The following is a 20,215-nucleotide window of genomic DNA, read 5'->3' as shown; positions in this document are numbered from 1 at the left end:
TGTTTATTCTATGATTTTCTTTTCAGCTTTTCCTGAGAATTTTAATTTGTATATATTTCAGTTTTTAGGATGTTTTCTCACACATTGCTCCTGAGCATTGCATGTGTGAATTTGCAGAATGGTGAGTATTATTGTGTATATACAAGTCAGAATATGAAATGTTTATAACTTTACATTTCTTGATATTGTACAGGTTTCCTTTGATTAATGACGGGGTCGTCATTTTCCAAACAGGGGGAGTATGTGGCAGAGTGGTTTTAATAAATAAATAATTAATAAAGAATATTTATTTATCTCAAATTGTTTTTATAGTTTTCATTATCATCATTGCACTTTTCACTTTGCATGTTACTAATTCTGACTGGCTGACCTTGTCGACCTTTGACATTACGAGTTACGAAATTTTATTGGCCAAGGGTTTTGGCGGTAAGTTTCTATTGTTCGATGTGATGTGCGGGGGGCACTTCCTTCTCGCACGGACAGCCAAAGTTACCGGCTGTGAGACGATTCTGTCTCAGTGACAACCATATATACATTCGTGTTTACAAGATTACTTTGAGCATTATTATACAGATCACATACAGTAAGTCTTATCTATTTTTCTACTTTTATCTTTCTATCTTTACGTAATATAATTTCTTTGATTGAAAGAGAGAACGAGTGAAGTTTTGAAATAAAGTTCATTGTCTCTTGTAAAGCATTATTATCAGTAATCATATTGATTATAAGTAATACTAGATATAGATGTTGTAATTTGTACAGTTTTATTATTTTTATGATCAGCTATAATATTGTCTTGAGATTACGGCTGAACCTATGGTTGTTGTTTTTATATAGATTCTGTATAGATGTAATATTCGAGCCAGCATTTTTGTTAGTGCCCAGCCTGATTCCATAAATTGGTACGCTATAGGAATTACTTGTTTTTACATTTTTAACATACTTTGATAAATTATTCAAACTTACGGAAATTTCTATCTAAACACGATTTTGGTAATTCTGAAATTTGTAAGAGTTATTTCCCTTTTTACGCATTCATGAATTTGGAACATTAAATCCGTGTCGATGTATGAGGACTGCATTGAACTGAATATATTGTTTGATGTCATTTACTTATTGTATTTTATTTCTTATAGGGCCGATATTTTCAATTGTTTATATGTGGAGCGAGATCCCGGCAATAAAGAATCCATGTAACCCTTATACTGTGTTTGTTCATCAATATGACACGGTCACAAATTCAGTGTATAATTAATGGACTTACAATTAGTATGAAAAACGTCAGTCAGCATTTAACTCATTGATAACCGATTCTTTGTCATCTGTAGAATCTGAAGAAGTGTTTGTAGTTAACATATCTATAATATCTTTTTCTCTTGTGTTTTTGATTTGTTCTTTATCTTTTACGCACTGCTCTTTTCTGTCTCTCAGTCATCTGTGACACATTTTTCAGTTTTCCGCTATTTTTTCTTGATATATACATTTTTTCTGCCTGCAAGTATTTTTGGTGTTTTTCGGGATCGGTCTTTTGTCGCTCTCTCCATCTTCCCGCTTTCTCTTTTGCTGACAGTGCCATTTGAAGTGATGTTGCTTTGCTAATTTGTTTTGCAAAATGAGATGCTCTATGTATGTGCCCACTTAAAAAAGCATCAGCCGCAAGACCTACCCGTATATGGCGATGTTGATCGCTGGGGGAGTTCACTTAAAAGTCCAAATGGTGTTTTCTCCTAGAATACTGGTAAGTTTTCAATTCTTATCAAATCTTTTTTTTTATAGTTTCTTCTTCAAGCTTTACCTTAAATGAAATGTTTTATAATTTAAATAGGTATAAAAGTTTAGATTCCATATATGATATTTTATTTGGTAGTCTTTACTGAAGATTGTAAGGAATTGACAAATAGCATAATGTTGAAGACTATATAATTCATTATACCTATGAATTACCTTATTAGGGGATAGATATAATTTCATAGATAAATTAAAAATGTTACTACATGTACCATCACATATTGTCATTACCGTAACAATTACGTTTCGCAAAAGTGTCTCGGTAATGACCCGTTATGGTAATGACAAATTTATTTTTTTTTAATTTACAAGGCCTTTCTTATCATCATGGCTACTGATAGGATCTTAAGCGTTCGATAGAGAAAAAAACTAATTTGTAGCCGACTAAATCAACTTTTCACTTGAGGTTAATGTATTTGTATATTTTTTTTTTGCATTCGGAAATGACGTACAATAAATATACTGTTAATGTTTTAAAGTGGTTAGACTAGGTTTTAGCTACTTAAATCGCTCGCCAAACTTCCATGCTGCTGCATCTCAACAATTTTCCAGGGTAAATTCAATCACGTAATATTCATAAAAACCTGCGCCTTTGTTTTGTACAAACAAGTATATTTGAAACTTTGTTACGGTAATGACATAAAAATTGGAATTTGCATTGAATGCATGAATCAGTATGTTTATCAATTGCCAAAAAGTTTTAAAAAGGAACTTATGGACGGTTAATTAATACGATTTAATGAATCATCTGCGTAAATCCAGGATTTGGAACATTGGTTGTTTTTTTTTTTGTTACCATCCTTGATTATTTAATTTAAGAAAAATTAATATGTTGTTTTCAATTTAATATTTTTCGCTTATATCAAGCATAAAAACATTACATTTTATCCTTGATACAGAAAGCGATGTTTAAAATTATCTAAATTTCACGCGAAGTTTTCTTAAACTCGCGGGGCACTATTTGGGCATCTGTGTTTAGAATGACCCAATTATTTCCTCGCGTTTCATGAGGAATCTGCTGTATGCATGCTTTATTGTATTTTTTTAAACAAAAACCATTACATCAATTATATATTTTATTTACTCATAATTATAATCAATCCTTCATGGTTCACAAATATTAACAACCAACACAATTCAGGATAATGTCGGAAAAATCCGCTAAACCGCCACAACCAGCGTCCAGAGTTTCTGGTACTAAACGAAAAGCTTCTGGTCCAGGACGTCAAGAATAGGCTCCTGATAACGGCAGAAATAGAACAATAGTAAAAAGATGACAATCCTCCAGTTAAAAGAGGACATAGTAAGTTAAAGAAACAGAAACTAGAGAACGAAATAAATTAAGTGAACATAATTTGCCAATGCCTCCAACCGCTATATGTGGGCACAGGCACTTGTTTCGGGAATAAATTTTAACCCATTACACGGAGTACCCCCTTAGAATAGTGCTCATTTACATTTTCAGAGGAAAGGCAGTGGCAAACTGTTTATATCTATGTCTTCTACGAAAATTTATCTACCCAACCATATATGGCTTGCTTGTCTTTATTATGCCCCCCTTCGAAGAAGGGAGGGCATATTGCTTTGCTGCTGTCTGTCGGTCCGTCGGTCGGTCTGTCGATCCACTTAGTTTTCGTTCATTTTCTTTGCAACCGTTGCAGATACTGAAATGAAATTTGGTATACAGATATATCACATGAATATCTAGGTCAAGTTCTGTTATGGGTACGACCGCACCATTTTTGACAGTGTTATGCCCCTTGGACTTAGAAAAATTCCAGTGATTTGCAGTTTCCGTTTATTTTTTTTTGCAACCGTTGTAGATACTGAAATGAAATCTGGTATACAGATATATCACATGAATATCTAAGCAAAGTTATGTTTTGGGTACAATCGCACCATTTTTGACAGAGTTATGCCCCTTGAACTTAGAAAAATTTCAATTATTTGCAGTTTCCATTCATTTCCTTTGCAACCGTTGTACAAATATCAAGGCCCCGAAACACAATTTCATTACAGGATCCAATAATATTAGGTTTAGTACTGTCACAGATCACGAAAAATCGATATCACATATCCATCCTTCAAAGGTTGTTGCATCTCGAGTTGAAGCAGCTAAGAAAACGTCAGTTGCTCATAAGACTGTGATATCTTTGAATGAAGCTGCCCGGAAACAAATTGAACTAAAATTCCGCAACATACATGCTTTGGTAAAGAATAATCGGCCAATTAGTGACTTTACTTGGTTAAATGAACTTGATATTGCCAAAGGTGTTGATCAAGGAACAACCTACAACAACCCTACTGCAGCAACAGCTTTTTTAGAGTGTATTTCAGCTGTTGAAAGGGAAAGGATGAATGACTTGTTGACAGGTATCAAATTCTTTTCTCTTACTATGGATGGTAGTATAGATAATGCAGTTGTAGAACAAGAAACATTATTTTTTCGTGCAGCTAAGAATGGGAAAATTATTTCTCGATTTGTTTGCATTGGAGAACCCAATTCAATCTCTTCAGCAGATTTATATAAATTTGTGAAAGACAGTACTCAAGAGAATGGTTTGGAGAAACACATGAGTAAACTTGTGGGATTTGGAAGTGACGGGGCTGCTAGCATGATGGGAAAGAAGACTGGTTTAGTCACTTTGATGAAACATGACCACCCTGAAATGATAGGGATTCATTGTTTAGCACATAGATTAGAACTGGCATTCAAAGACATATTCAAGGGTGACAAGCTGTACATGCAGCTTACCACACTCTTACTTGGAATTTATTACTTTTATAAGAATAGTCCAAAGCAAAGAAAATGTCTAAAGAGAAGCATGGAAGTATGCTGATTGCTCACCCTAAGTTTACTTTAACTTATAATTTTAACCGATTTTATTGAAGTATATGTTTTATTCAATTATATTGTATTATCTAAATAACGTTTTTCTATTCAGATTTTAGATGTGAAAGGCACATTACCCCACAGGGTATGTGGAAGTCGATGGTTGCCCCACATGAAGAAGGCCTTGGGTACGTTGTTCAAAACCCACCTTGCATTCTTTACACAGTTGCAGAATGCATCAAATGGAAATGCCAAAGCGGAGGGACTTTTCAGGATGTTAGAAAGTTATAACATTTTGCTATATGCTGCACCTTTGCAGGTATGTTTATCTAAGTCATGTAATTGAAGGCATGAAAAAAAATACAAAATGTGATATGTAACTAATTGGTCCATTTCTTTAAATAATTTTAGGAGATCATTGGTCCTCTCACACGATTATCCTTAACGCTCCAGAAAACAGACATTACACTTGGAGATGCCAAAGATATGATCTGTGCTACAAAGGAACTCCTACTGCAGACTGACACCAGGTAAAATAAAAAAAAAATTCCTTTGCTTGCAAAATTTAAACTTCACAAAGTTTACTTACTGTTTTCATTTTCTCACGCTTACATTAAAAATGACTGCACCAAAATTCAGAGTATTGTTAAAGATAAGGAGTGGATAGGTCACCCATTGAAAGTAAGAGGAAGTGAGCTTAAATTCCAGAACAAATGCAACACCATCGTGTCAGCATTGATCAAGCTTATTGACCTTAGATACAAGGACCTGAATGATGATGTGCTCGAGTCAACACTTATTGGTAGTTTCAGAAATTGGCCATGTGAAATGAAATCTGGTATGTTTTACTTGTGCTTTATTACTATGAATTTCAATAAACACATTGTATATTTGTATATGATAAATTGATAAATTTTTAAAAGATATTTCATAAAATGTTATTTTCACATTGCTTTGGAACACCAGTGACAGACCTAGGTAATTTATGTGTACTAGAGTGGTTTGGCTTATGTATATTTATAGCTAGTCTCTGCTGCCCTATAATGTATATATATACATGCTTTTTCCTATTGTAACACATTTCCTGGTTGTAGTAGTGTGTATTAAGTACATGTATAATCTTTTACTTACCTTCTGTCTACCACTGCATACTTGATTCTTATTATCTCCTTATCTTTGTCATTTATTATAATTTACAATAATCTTTGAAGTTTCCTGATATTATTTTCACATTCATGAGATGTTACATGTAATAAAATATGTGTACAATTTAACAGACTTTGGTGTGAAGGAGGTGAAACAGCTGGTGGCAAGGTTTGACAGGGCACTACTGAGTCAGGGAGTGGAAACAGAAGAAATTTGTCAAGAGTGGCAAATTATGAAGAGCCTTTTGTACAAAAGGTATATACTTAACATTTGAATTGCAAATGCAAGGTTTAGATCCTAAAGTGTCCACATTTTATTGAAAACTTTATATTTTAAGGCATGATGGAAAGTTTGTGCGTGTTTCTTGGGAAGATGTGCACTCCTCCCTCTCAGGAAATGGACTTTCTAACATTCTTCACCTGATGGACCTCCTGCACAGCTTACCCCCTACAAGTGTATTGAATGAAACAGCATTCAACCAAATGAAATTACTGAAGACAGATAGGAGACAGAGGTTGTCTAACAAACATCTGAATGATTGTTTGATGATAAAACTGCAGTCCCCAGCCATTAGGGCTGGGAAGATACAACTTTTCCTATATCGATACGTATCACGATATTTGAGCCACGATACGATATGTATCACGATATGTTTAATTGCTTATAAAATCTTTTTTTGCATTGAAATAAACAAATCATTTCTTTGCAAGTAAGAATAATTTATTCAAAATAGTTGTTTATATGTTGTAAAACCAAAATATTTTACTCAAGTTGTGTTAATTATTATTTATTTTATATTTATATTTACATTTAGCTTATTTTTTTTTATATATTAAACCCCAAAAGTTAAATAAACAAAGAAAAATAGAAATTAGATTTTTTTAGCGATATTTCTTCATATGTATCGATATGCGTATCGTCCTCATAGATATCACAATATATCGATATATCGTCCCAACTACCAGCCATCAGTGAATTTGATCCAAAAGCAGTTGACGGATGGTAATTATCTAGTTGAATGCAAAACATGGGTAAATTATTTTAAATTGAATGATTGAAAGTGATGAAATAACTTAAATATTTGAGAATTGGTCTGATAAAAAACAACTTAAAATAATATCTAAAAATTCTTATTAAACACTTATGGAAATTTACATTTTAGTTATCCCCAACTGGACAGAAAAGAAGACAATGGCTATAAAAGGAAAAGGAGCGCTCAACAGGAGGAGAAGGAGAGACCAACAGAAAGAGATAATGAGAGAGAAGATGAAAGAGAGAATGAGAGAGAAGATGAAAGAGAGAATGAGAGAGAAGATGAAAGAGAGAATGAGAGAGAAGATGAAAGAGAGAACAAGAGGGTCAGGGATGTTGACATTGAGAGAGTTGAAAAAATTGAAAGTGATAAATCAGAATATGAAAGTGAGGAGTCAGAATTTCACAGTGAAAGTGATGAGTCAGATTACGAAAGATGATGTTGAAAATGAGAGAGAGATTAGAAAACTTGTTTTAGAGATGTAGGTTGAGATAAATTGATAATAAAATTTAAAAGAAAAATTTCATCTTTTTATTATTATTATTTTTTTTTGGACTGATTGAAATCTGTCCGGACTGACAAAGTTCAAATGGTAGTCAGTCCAAATGACTGACAGTGGAAAAAAGATTTCAGAACTCTGAAGAAGGATGTCAAACTTCTCAGTAAGGAATAATGAGTCTAAAATTACTATTGGTAGTGTATTTCTACATAGTTATTGTGATAAGGGACATTTATTTCAAAATGCCTAGATAAGGAAAAAAATTAATAATGATAAAGAGTAAGACATACCATTAATTATAGCAACTTATTTTTATTGTAGAAAATGCCACCAGTGTGTAGCTTTAAAAACACAATGAAATAAATAAGAATGAACAAGCAAAAATATACAAAATTGAAGTAAAAAGTATTTTTTAAAAATGTGTCCTGGAAGCACTACAGACTGCAAATTATTTATGTGGGCGTCCAATTTATATTTGTGCTGGACGTGCAAATTATGCAGAACAATCTTTGTTGACACAATCATATGCTGAGAATGAACAAAAAATCGACGAAGAATAGAGTTTAAAAAAAACAAAAAAAAAGTCGACGATAGCAGTTTAAAGAAACTTGTAAAAACAATTGTAGAGTGTGAATTGCCACATATTTACCAAGACTGTTGTGAAACTCAGACACAGTACAAAAATGACGATTTTTTTTTTACAAACAAGTCAATGTGTGTGAGTGGTTTCTCAAGGGGAGAAACAACATTGTTACTTTTCTTTTAGCTATTTTTAATTATGAGCTTCAAAACATCGACGACGAATGTAGCCTTATAGCGTTTGGTGTTGAAAATGTATATTCCTTATTAAAGAGAAATCTTGTATTGCGATTTCCTTACGCCTAGAATCTTTTGTCATACTACCATAACCTATGTGGCAACAAACTCTTATGCACATTAAATGTATCGTGTAGACCTGTGGGTTCATACTCTACCATCCTGAAGTGGATATATGACCATTCTTTGTCAGATGTAAATGTTTCTTCGTCTAGTGACGTCATCACCTTGTTTGATAATACTCAAGTGCTCGCCAGAAACTGGAGAGTGCACTACGATGCAAAGGTCATTCTAAGCGCAATAACGATCGCAGTTCACCGTTTTCCTTTCTGTGCTACGGAAATCCAACAGAAACTAGAACTGTCTCACAGGCGCTGGCTTTACAGCAGCAATTTCTCTTTCCCTAAGCAATCAATCTTGTCGGCTTATCCGCACTGTTTCTCCCTTTTTAGAGATTACAGGGAAGCTTTCATTGCAGAAAGGATTTCTCTTATTAATAAACGGCAAGTATCTGGACATGAGGGATTCTTTGACTGCATAGATTGCATGCTTAGCAATAAGGGAAAGAAACAAAAGAATAAGGAACCTCCTTATGAAAAGTTTAAAATGAAACATGACCCATACAATACTATTCCTCACTTTCATGCTAGCCCCCTTCCATTATGATTGGAAATCCAATATCGAAGAACCCCTGCTCATCCGAGGCCGTGAAAGATGTCATTGAAACCATCAAAGACGCAACTAAAGTCCCCTCTGTAAGATCATGGACAGTGGTCGTTTGTGATGGCCTTCCTTACGTAATTGCTTCAAGAATCCTTAGGAAACATGAAAATCTGCATGATATTCTTCTGTTGCCGGGACATGGCCATTGGGAAATGAAAACGACAAAGGGTACTATAAATTATCCCTACCATGTTACGAGCACATTTATCATCCATCATCCGCACATCCAATCTTAGCATGGCTATATTTTCCTAAAAAAATAAAGCACTCGCACTATAATTATACAAGCTATTCTTTTAATATCTTTTTTTTCTAACATATATATTTCTTCAGTAATTCTTTCATGCATATACTTATCACTTATTGACTAAAACTGGATAAAATACAGTGTTATTATCTTGAACTTCATTATATGCACTACCTTAGATATGCCAAAGTGATTTCAATGTCCAAACCACTTTTTGATGTATTTTAACCTCGATTACTTTATTGGAGATCTCAAGGTTTCGGTCCCACTGGGTTCGAGATATGAAGACTTGACTGTACAAATAAATGTTTGAAAAGTCAATGATTAAAAAAAAAAAGATGTTCAAGTATGTGAAATTTTCCAGTAAATTAAATTAAAAGCATAATTCTCAGAATATAGAAAACGATTATTGATTCATATTTTTAAAAATCTTCTTTTAACATCTTCTTTCCTCCTTTTGATACAGGACTTATCAAAATTGTACGGAAAGTTGTCGGAGAGGATTTGGCTTAACTTCTTCGTTACAAATCGCCTAAAGCACTCCAGTCGTGGTTAAAGGACAATGACCTCATAAAGCATTCCAATTTTGTGAAATTCTTCTCTGTGGAACAGGTTATATACACCTAAATTAACCATAGGCCCAAGGGCCTTGTAGGACACTTGAGTAGCATTTAACAACTTTCCAACAATTGAATTTGATTCATGTTTTAAACCAGAGGCCATGAAATTCTCAATTTTGAAAGAGGTACCATTGCTTATCATAACTATACACTCATGTTCACTTTGGCTACTTAATACTCAAACGTAGATCAGAGTAACAAAGAGAAAATGCATTTCCACTTTATAACCAGTTGAGCACCCCATGCCACAGGAACGACTGACCCTGGGGCCACATACTTCAAAATTTTAGAAATTTTATCATAAATTTTATTTAATCATTAATTGTTGATTAACACAAAAGTGTAGATTTCAAAGCATTAATTTACTTAAACGACTGACCCTGGGGCCACATACTTCAAAATTTTAGAAATTTTATCATAAATTTTATTTAATCATTAATTGTTGATTAACACAAAAGTGTAGATTTCAAAGCATTAATTTACTTCAGACAATGTACCCCCCCCCTCCAAGTACCCCTGACCCAGGGGCCCGGAAATTGACCATTTTGGAAGAGGCAGATTTCTTCATCATAAATATGTGCTTAGATCTGTTATTTCAGGTAGAGTGAGACAATTTTCCTTCTTTTGGTTAACACTTTTGTGTGCAAAACAATGTAAGGAACCCTTTTGTGTATTTAACAATACCAAGCTGAAGCAGCCTATATGTCATTCCTACAAACGATAACTCATAAACCGGCACTTATTTGGTCATATTTCACACTTGAGTTACCTGTCCTTAAAACATAACATCGTAGTAGTCAACTACAAATAACTAGATATCATTGAGATGGTGGTCACCTCAAAGGGCTCCGCTTTTAGCAATGAACATGAAAATGTAAGGTAGCTGAAAAGGGTTTATTTTGAAGGTGTTTGAGATTAAAGGGGACAAAAAGTACTATTCTCTGAAAAATAATACAATTAAAAAACTTTTAGAAATGTAGCCTCTATATGAAAATTGTTGCATATCCTCTATCATAATAGGGAAGGAAAATCACAAATGTTCCATATCCAGTCAATTTGTTTGAAGCTGAGTGGACTTAAAGGGAAGAAATTATGCAGCGAACCAAGACATTAAAATGAGAGACTATTTTTAACCTAGGAATTAAAAGCGAGACTATTTTTGACCTAGAAACTTTGTTCAAGGTCATTGCACATTCACTGTCCAAAGGCACTCTGTGAGTGAAGTATGAGCAACATTGGACTAATAGGAGAGAAAATATGCTCCAAACAAGGAATTTCACATAATTCTGATATAATCTTAACCTTTGACCTAGATCACCCAAAGGCATTCTGTGAGTGAGGTATGAGTCAGATTAAGCCAAGGAAAGAGAAAATATGCTCCAGACAAGAATTTGAACAGAATGAATATTTTTGACCTTGACCCTTAATCTAGAAACTTTGTTCAAGGTCACTGCACATTCACTGACCACTGGCACTCTGTGAGTAAAGTATTGGACAAAGTGGAGAGAAAATATGATCCAGGCAAGGATTTTTCATATAATTCTGCTATGAGCTTAACATTTGACCTAGAAACATGGTTCAAGGTCACTGCACACTCTTTACCCAAAGTGTGAGTGAAGTATGAGCCTAATTGGACCAATGGGAGAGAAGATATGCTCCGAACAAGGATTTTTCATATAATCTTACTATGCCCTTAACCTTTGACCTAGAAACACGGTTCAAGGTCACTGCACTTTAACTCAAAGGCACTCTGTTTGTGAAGTATGGGTCAGTTAAGGCCAAGGAAAGTGAAAATATGCTCCAGACGGAAGTCAATAGAAAAGATATTTTTGATTTTGACCCTTGACACTTTGCTCAAGGTCACTGCACACCATTTACCCAAAGGCACTTTTGAGTAAAATATGAGCCACATTGGACAAAGCAGAGAGAAGATATGATCCCAACAAGGATTTTTCATATAATTCTGTTTTGACCCTGACCTTTGACGCAGAAACATGGTTTAAGGTCACTGCACACCCGTTTCCCAAAGGCACTCTGTGGGTGAAGTATGAGCCAGTTTGGGCCAAGGAAAGGGAAGATATGATCCGGACAAGGGTTTATCATATAATTCTGCTATGACCTTGACCTTTGATCTAGAAAAATGGTACAGGGTCATTGCACACCGGTTACCCAAAGGCACTCTGTGGTTAAAGTATGAGCCAGATTGGGCCAAGAAGAGAGAAGATATGATCCGGACAAGTATTATTCATATAATTGCTATGACCTTGACCTTTGACCTAGAAACATGGTTCAAAGTCAATGCACATTAGTTTCCCAAAGGCATTCTGTGGGTGAAGTATGAGCCAGATTGGGCCAAGAAGAGAGAAGATATGATCCGGACAAGTATTATTCATATAATTGCTATGACCTTGACCTTTGACCTAGAAACATGGTTCAAAGTCAATGCACATTAGTTACCCAAAGGCATTCTGTGGGTGAAGTATGAGCCAGATTGGGCCAAAGAGAGAGAAAATATGCTCCGGACGAGAGATCTCGGACGGACAGCTGGACGGACGGACAGACTGATCACTATAGGGCGCCCGCCTAGCGGGGCCCTAATTAAACTTTTTATTGATTTAATTAAAGGTATGCATAAGTTATTATCTTATTTGATAATTTCATGTACACAGAAATATATCTATTAAATGTTTTTGACCATAAGTGCAACTTGAACCAGAAGTCTCTGTCGAGACTGTAGCTGTACTGGTTTGTACTTATAACAAAGGATGAGAAAAGAAGCCATTGCCATCAGACCAGAACTGAAGATGGAGTAGCATTTTAAAGGAATTTCGCAGAAAATTCTATTTTTAGTGACCATGGCAACACTGTTCATCGAAATCAAAATCCGATGCATTATTTTATGTATCTCAGTATAGTCTACTTGTGTGCCAAGTAATATTAAAATCAGACCAAATCTGTAGGAGGAGTAGCGTTTTGAAAAATTGTTAACAGACAGACGGACAGAGAGACAGACGGACGACGGACACCTTACTATTGCATAAGCTCTTCTGGTCTCTGACCAACAGAGCTAAAAATTAGTTGAAAGACCTACAACAGGTGATCTAAATATATAAGGGATACTTTCTTACATAAATTACTCCCTTCTCCATTAAATGTTTTTACCCAATATAAAAGGTTTACATGTATTAAGTTCATACCTTGTCATTTATATGCATATTTATAAGTTTATACAAACAGCTGACGAGTTGCTTTATCCTGTTTCAAGAATGAAACAGAGCCATCTGACAGAGATTATTTTAAATAGGCTTCTGAGGTTGCAGATTGCAATTACAAGTTAGTTAATTTCTTTTTTTTCAGCATGTATTCCATTTAAATAAATGTACCTTTAACTTCAAACAGTAACTTGATCTTACCACATGAAAACAAACAACATGGCTGCTAGGCCTATGTATCAGTGTTTACCTCCCCTTGCTTCCCATCACATCTGTAACTAAGGTTATTTTATTGAGCGGGAAATTTGAATAAAAAAACAACGAACTTTTACACCCACAGTTGTTTACTGATTTTAGAGTTAAATTATATGGAAAGACTCTATTTAGACAAATTATTCGAGTATAACTGGTTTGGGTCAGTTTACGGTGGGCGGATTATAAAGCTTAAATTGACCCAAACCAGGCTATGCTCGAATATTTTGGCCAAGAATAAAAAAAAACAAGCTAATTCAGAGAATTTGTGTCCCCCGCTTAAGGAAAAAGTAAAACATGCGCAGTTCGGGGGGAGGGGGGGGGGATTAGGATCCCCCTCACTGAATTTGTAGAAATATTAAATGTACACATGCATGTACATGTATACTGAAGCAAATAAAATATACCATTATGGATATAAAGATTTAATTGCTTATTATGTTCCCCAAACGGAGTTTGGGAACATATTGTTTTTACTCGGTTTCTTATTATTATTATTATTATTATTATTATTATTTTTTTTCTTCTTTGTTCTCCGGTACTTTTTTGTCCGCGAGTGTTCTCAGAAACTGTTCACCTACTGAGCTAAAACCTTTTTAGGGTTAATAGGTGTGTAGTGTAGGTGTGCAACACGAAGGTTATTTTGCGCGCATACGCATGCACGTGCGTGCGCGTGAAATGAGTGAAATGACGGATATACTTTATATAGCCATAACTTTAACATTTTTTGATGAAATATTTTAAAACTCATTTAATAAGGATATATTCATAGTGTAGATAATGTGACACTGTCAAATTAGCACGAACTCACGCGCATGCACGTGCGCTTCGCTCTGATTAAACAGAAATCTCAATATCTTTTCTGTTTTTTGACAAAATGCTATGAAATTTAAAATATAGGCATACTTTAGGATGTACTACAATATGATATATAACAATTGTCATGTAAACACGCGCATGCACGTGCGCTGCAATCTGATTGGCTTAAACTTTAAATGGCTATAACTCCCTTGATTTTCAACGAAACAGTATGGGATTTAGAACATAGACAAACATAATGGTCTCCCACAAGGAGGTATGGTCGTCATGCACAGGCATGCACGTGCATGCACGTGTGCTTTGCTGTGATTCGCTGAAACAAAAATCGCAATATCTTTTTTTAATTTTTGACGAAATGCTTTAAAATTTTAAACATAATCATGCATTAGGATGTCCTACAATATGATATATAACAGTTGTCATGAAAACATGCGCATACACGTGCGCTGCAATCTGATTGGCTTAAACTTAAAATGGCTATAACTTCCTCGTTTTTCAACCAAACAGGATTGGATTTAGAACATAGACAAACATAACAGACTCCCACAAGAAGATATGGTCGACATGCACATGCACGCACGTGCGTGCACGTGAAATGAGTAAAATTACAAATACACTAGATTAAAACGTATTTTTTAATACTTTTGGATAAAACGCTGTAATTTCTAGTATATAAATAGTGTAGACAAGATGATAAGGTCATTACGCACATGCATTCAAATGCGCATGCGTGCAATGCATAAATTTGAATATACTTTTGGGAAAACATTGTTATAGTCTAAAAGGCATATTCGTCTTATTTAATGAAGCTTACAGGGAGTAAGGCACCAAAAGGGAGTTGGGGAGCGTTTGGGGAACATCTGTAACGGTTCCCGTTACAATTAGCCCTAGTTCTTTAAAATGTGTATAGAAGATTCTTTTTATATGGAATATTTATCACAATGTAATGATGATTTTATGAGTTTATACAAGCCAGACCTCGTAAATTTTTCATTTCGCGTGCTGAATACTATTATTTAGTAAACAAAAAAAGTATTTCTAAAAAAAAAGGTGTTCCGTCCGGGAATTGAACTCGATACCTCTCACACGGGAAGCGAGAAACATACCACTAGACCACGGAATCGCTTTACATGGAGTCAAGTATATGCAGAAGTGAAGTCACATACATGTATATATTCATGTTCGATATTGTCAAACTTTTAAACAATCCATGGTGTTTGATTTATTTAGCCTTTATTAAACAGTTTTAATAGACGTACAAATTGTAATAAGAACATAAAGTCGCCGAGAACCTGTTTTATACGCAATAACTCTCCTCATGCACCTGTGCTAAAAATAGCGACATGTAATACTATAAATACTAATAAAACAAACGGGGCACTTTGGGAGGGGTGAGAGAGGTCCTAGGGAGTTTTGGTATAAAATTACATTGCATAAGCTCAAAATCTTCTTAAAATATCGCCCGGAAATGATAGTATTACACACAGACAGAATGTATACATTTACGACCTTGAACTTTTACCTTTTGACCTCAAAATCGATGGGGTCTTCATTAGGCCACAGGGAGTTGTTACGTAAAATTTCATTGCAATAGCTCAAATGGTTCTAGAGATATCGTGTGGAAACGAAAGTGTTATAACAGACAGAATTTGCTTATTTATGACCTTGACCTTTGACCTCAAAATCAATAGGGTTCTTCTTCAGTCCATAGGGAGTTGCTATGCAAAATTTCATTGCGAAATCTCAAAGGGTTCTCGAGATATCGTGTGGAAACGAGAAAGCGTTACAGACAGACAGAAAGACGGACGGACAGACAGATGGATGGACGGTGTCGCATAATATACGTTCCGGGCAACTTGGCGTTCCGGCCGGAACGCTAAATACCTATAATATTGGTTCCGGGCCATAATAAACGTTCCGGCCCGTGTAAGATTGGTTTCGGCCGTAAAAAACGTTCCGGGCAACCAAGCACCCTATTAAACTCTCTATTTATATAAATTTAATATTGGCTGTTAATTCTAATTTTCTTCTTTCTTTTATACCTTCGTATATGATACAGCAGGATTTAATCGTAAGACATACATATTTGTTTACATTTCAAGTCAGAATATGCAGTCTTTTTACCAGAGACATTATATATTTATTGACGTCTCTGATTTAAATATTATATCAGTCCATGAAATTCCAGTTGCATACATGCCAACTTTTGAAAATTTTCTTGGGGGAGATTGCGCGTAACGACATTTTTAAAAGTTCCTAATTCGCGGCATTTTGTCGTGAAATAACATTTGTAATGTTTTTTCTACATTATCAATCTACTACCTTAATTAAATCATATATTATTACTACTTCAAAAAGTGTTTTCTCCTCTATCAACTTAAAGAAAAGCACAAATACAAATCATTTAAAAAAAAAGAAAAAAAAAGACAATTTTATTCAAAATTATTTAATATATTAATATTAAGATAAATATACCCTCTGTCTTGAAGAATGTGATACACAGAGTTAACATATTAGTACATAAAATAAGGATGTTAAACTTTACAAATAAGCTGAACTGTATATTGTGTATTGGTAAATTACAAAGTTTATAAAGCTACTGTTATACAAAATATTGTTAAATTATTTTTTTCTTAATCAGAGGGAATATTAAGTCACTTTAACTTTTCAATCAGTCTGCAAAAGGCATGGTTTTTTTCCTTTCTTTTTTATTTTGATCACTCTTGGCAGTCCTAATGGTTTTCACTTGCAGGCACATTTTTTCCATGTTGGATTTTGGCAGTGTATATAAGTAGATTATAATTTAATGAGGAATGCAGTATTCCAAAACTTGAACACCTTTTATAAATGGTTTATGCGTATATTGTCAAAGTTTGCTGCAAAGTGTGAACTCTCACAAGTTTGTCAGTTTGTATCCAGTGTCGTGTGTATTTCTAAAATTTCCACATCTGGCATAATTATCTCGGTTAAAATACACTGTTAAAAAACTTTTTTCAACTGAGTTGATTATTTTGATTCTTTGTAAACAAAAGAAGGTGTGAAACTTGTTTACATTGATAGACCCCCATCGTGCTGTTTTACGATACATGTACACATGTTCTTGCGAATCGCCGTAAGCACACATGACAAGGTTAGGTTTTTTAAAAAAAGCTGAGCGTCAGCCACTGGAATACAGAAAGTTTCTTTCTTGTTTTGTAAAGGTTTATGATTTAATCTATCCATCATGTTGTGTTCCTTAAATGTAATAAATGCCATTGTAAGAAAAGTTAAATTCTTCTAATAGTTTTCTTATTTGTAACATAATGCTGTACATAATAAATCATAAAGCATAGAATAAATTTTAGTTAGTCTGCATCATGATTATTACTATGATCTCCAATAAATTCTCTTCGGCGCAGACATCAGAGAATTCGAAAGTTCATCTCATACCGGTAAATGAACAAAAGCCACCATGGCAACTAAGATCATGTTAAATTCTATAAAAATGATATAGATTATGATGAATAAAATGAAGGTAGACTTATGTGTTAGATTGTTTTTAAATATTATTGAATAACAGTTTTTTAGTTGTGCATTTCGAGGCAATGCATGTTGTGGAGGGGGGGGGGGGCATACTGCATGTATATTCAATACAATTTCTAAGTTTGAGCATCCATTTTAGTGTTATTATGAAAGAAAAGAATTGCTTCCAAAAAAGTAATGAACGACACGGAAAACAATTTAAGATGGAAATTCAAAATATGTTTATACATGCAGTATACGTATATACATAAAATATCTTTCGATGATGTCTACCATCATAGCAAAACTATAGATTAAAATACTGGAATCTATCCTCCCCCTTGTCTCTCCTTTCATTAGGGGGGGGGGGGGGGGGGTTGACCCTGTCTATAAATCAGCAAAGTTCTCTTGAAGCTATCGCATTTCCACTGTGGTCAATTTCTCACATGTAGGCGCGGTTCACGTGCACAAGCGGCACTTACACGCACGTCTATCATCATGTAAATTATAAGAATTTACTGTCTTACAATAGTCTTCTGATGTTTTCATAACTTAACTTCCATCATTAGAGTAAAAAGATATAGATCGTTCAACTTCTTTTTTTCACTATTTTGGGACCTTTGTGGCAAGTGGATTGTTGTGTGAAATCCGACCCGAACATGTTTTATGCAAGGTATTGAATATTGATCGAGGGAGTCTTGCATCAGGCATCCAAAGGAATATACATTTTAAATCTTCGGCTTGCAATGGCGATTGAGGGAATAAATGTTCTTATCTCCTATTAGAAGCAATGAAATATTTTCATAGTATCATTTAAAAAATATCCCACCTAGAAGCTGAACAATCTATGTCATTAATTTTCTTCGAGAACGACGAAGAACAATGCAGTCTATAAATAGATCGAGGTCGTGAGTGTGCGTGAAAAAGCACGCCCTCTGGTTGGAGAAAATTGTGCAAATCTTTTTTCCCAGAATTCCGATTAACGCAAGCGCACTTGCAGTTTCATCCTAACGTAACTAGTCAGCCCGGGGGCTGACTAATCACCCTGATCAGATGATAATGGTGATAGATTAATTATATTTACGGTAAAATACTTTAATTATTAGGTAATATTTTAATTTCCTTACAATTTTTTAAACACCCATACATAGGTTATTTTTTTAAACCAAATATATTAATGAATTAAAATACAAGAACATAATGGGAAACGAGTGCATGCCGGATCTAAAAAGGGAATTTATAATTTTAGCATATAATACGAAAGAAAAGTGTTTCCCGTTTGTTGATTATTTTTCTTCGCCAGGTGAAGTTTTTTGTTTTTTTTAAATTTTAATGTTATATGTCAACAAAACATGATAAACTTGGAAATGTTTCAATGACACGGTAAAAAAAATTGAATAAAATTCAATTCATTTTTCTTTATGCACGTAAGTACAAGTACATTTGTATTCATTTGTAAAAATAACACTGAAGAAGAAATGTATTACAGACACAGATCTGTATTTTACTATTTATATGAATAGCATTTTGAAGTCTGCTCACCCCCCCTTCCCCTGCAGTGAACAGTAGACAAAAAACTTGATTTGCTTGGTATGAAATTTTCTATATTTTAATTAACAATATCTTGAATGTGTTCAACAAACAAAGGAGTCTTAGTGGGGAAGGCAACCGCGAACGTTTGTTCTATCGCCTACCTGATTTTTCAAAAGACATCTTTGAATGACTTTTCCTATAGATATAATAGATTTTTTTTTACGAACTTCAAAAACTATAATTATTTGGAAAAGAAGAAAAGGTTTCTCTTTAATTCTGATAAAACGTGTATTTCCGCTCTAGAACTCGATGGGAATGTAAAATCTTAATTTAAAATGAAAACCTGCAGGCATGCTTATGAAGCTATAGATCTTAGGACTAAGATATCTCTTAAGACGAACTTAGGACATATCTTTGATATTAAGATGTATGAAGATGAAGAAGATGTAAATAATAAAAACAGCAGAGAAACAACACATATTCAAAAAAGTTTATAGAGGGGACACACTCTTCGTGGAAGAGAGAGAGAGAGAGAGAGAGAGAGAGAGAGAGAGAGTTTGTTGATCAACTTGGACAAAGAACAAGAATAGATGTTACATGTATGCCTTATATCTTTTCTAAAATACTTATCCAATAATACAAACAACTGTGAAAAGAAAAGTTACTTGTATGCTCCGTTTTTCTGTTTCTGCTAAATGTAAACTAGATTGTACACAAATAACTCTATTATATTAATCTCTTATTTTTACACAAAACTTGGATATAAATGGACTGTAAACTAGATTGTACACAAATAACTCTATTATATTAATCTCTTTTTTTTACACAAAACTTGGATAAAAATGGACTAATCTGCTAAAGATATATGTATGCAATAGAAATCGATTAAAATGAATTAAAAAAAAATACTTAAACATGTCAGTCTTAAATTCAAACATGCTTCTAAAAAAAGGAATAGGGATACACCCAATAAAGAAGTACTAACTCAGAGATGTTCTTAACAAGCTAATTCAGAGAATTTGTGTCCACTGCTTAGGGAAAAAGTCGGATCCCCCTGACTGAATTTGTAGAATTATTAAATGTATACATGTATACTGAAGCAAATAAAATACATGCGTATAAAGATTTGATTGCTTATTCTTTATTATGTGTATAGAAGATTCTTTTTATATGGAATATTTACCACACTGTAA

At 34.1% G+C, this 20,215-nt stretch overlaps 1 protein-coding gene across 1 annotated transcript; it reads left to right on the top strand.

The window, feature by feature from the left end:
* Positions 1-2,933: 2,933 nt before the first annotated feature.
* LOC134261625 (zinc finger protein 862-like) lies at positions 2,934-5,530 on the top strand. The gene is made up of 5 exons (XM_062744074.1): positions 2,934-2,982; positions 3,742-4,619; positions 4,734-4,940; positions 5,033-5,151; positions 5,242-5,530. The coding sequence occupies exons 1-5, from the start codon at positions 2,934-2,936 to the stop codon at positions 5,528-5,530; spliced, it is 1,542 nt and encodes a 513-aa protein (XP_062600058.1).
* Positions 5,531-20,215: the final 14,685 nt, after the last annotated feature.

The sequence above is a fragment of the Saccostrea cucullata genome, unplaced genomic scaffold, assembly GCF_032062105.1.
Source record: "Saccostrea cucullata isolate Sc308-1 unplaced genomic scaffold, CSIRO_AGI_Scuc_v1 ctg856, whole genome shotgun sequence".
NCBI classification, from domain to species: domain Eukaryota; kingdom Metazoa; phylum Mollusca; class Bivalvia; order Ostreida; family Ostreidae; genus Saccostrea; species Saccostrea cuccullata.
The sequence above is the reverse complement of the archived record's forward strand: the minus strand, read 5'-3'. Positions and strand labels throughout refer to the sequence as shown.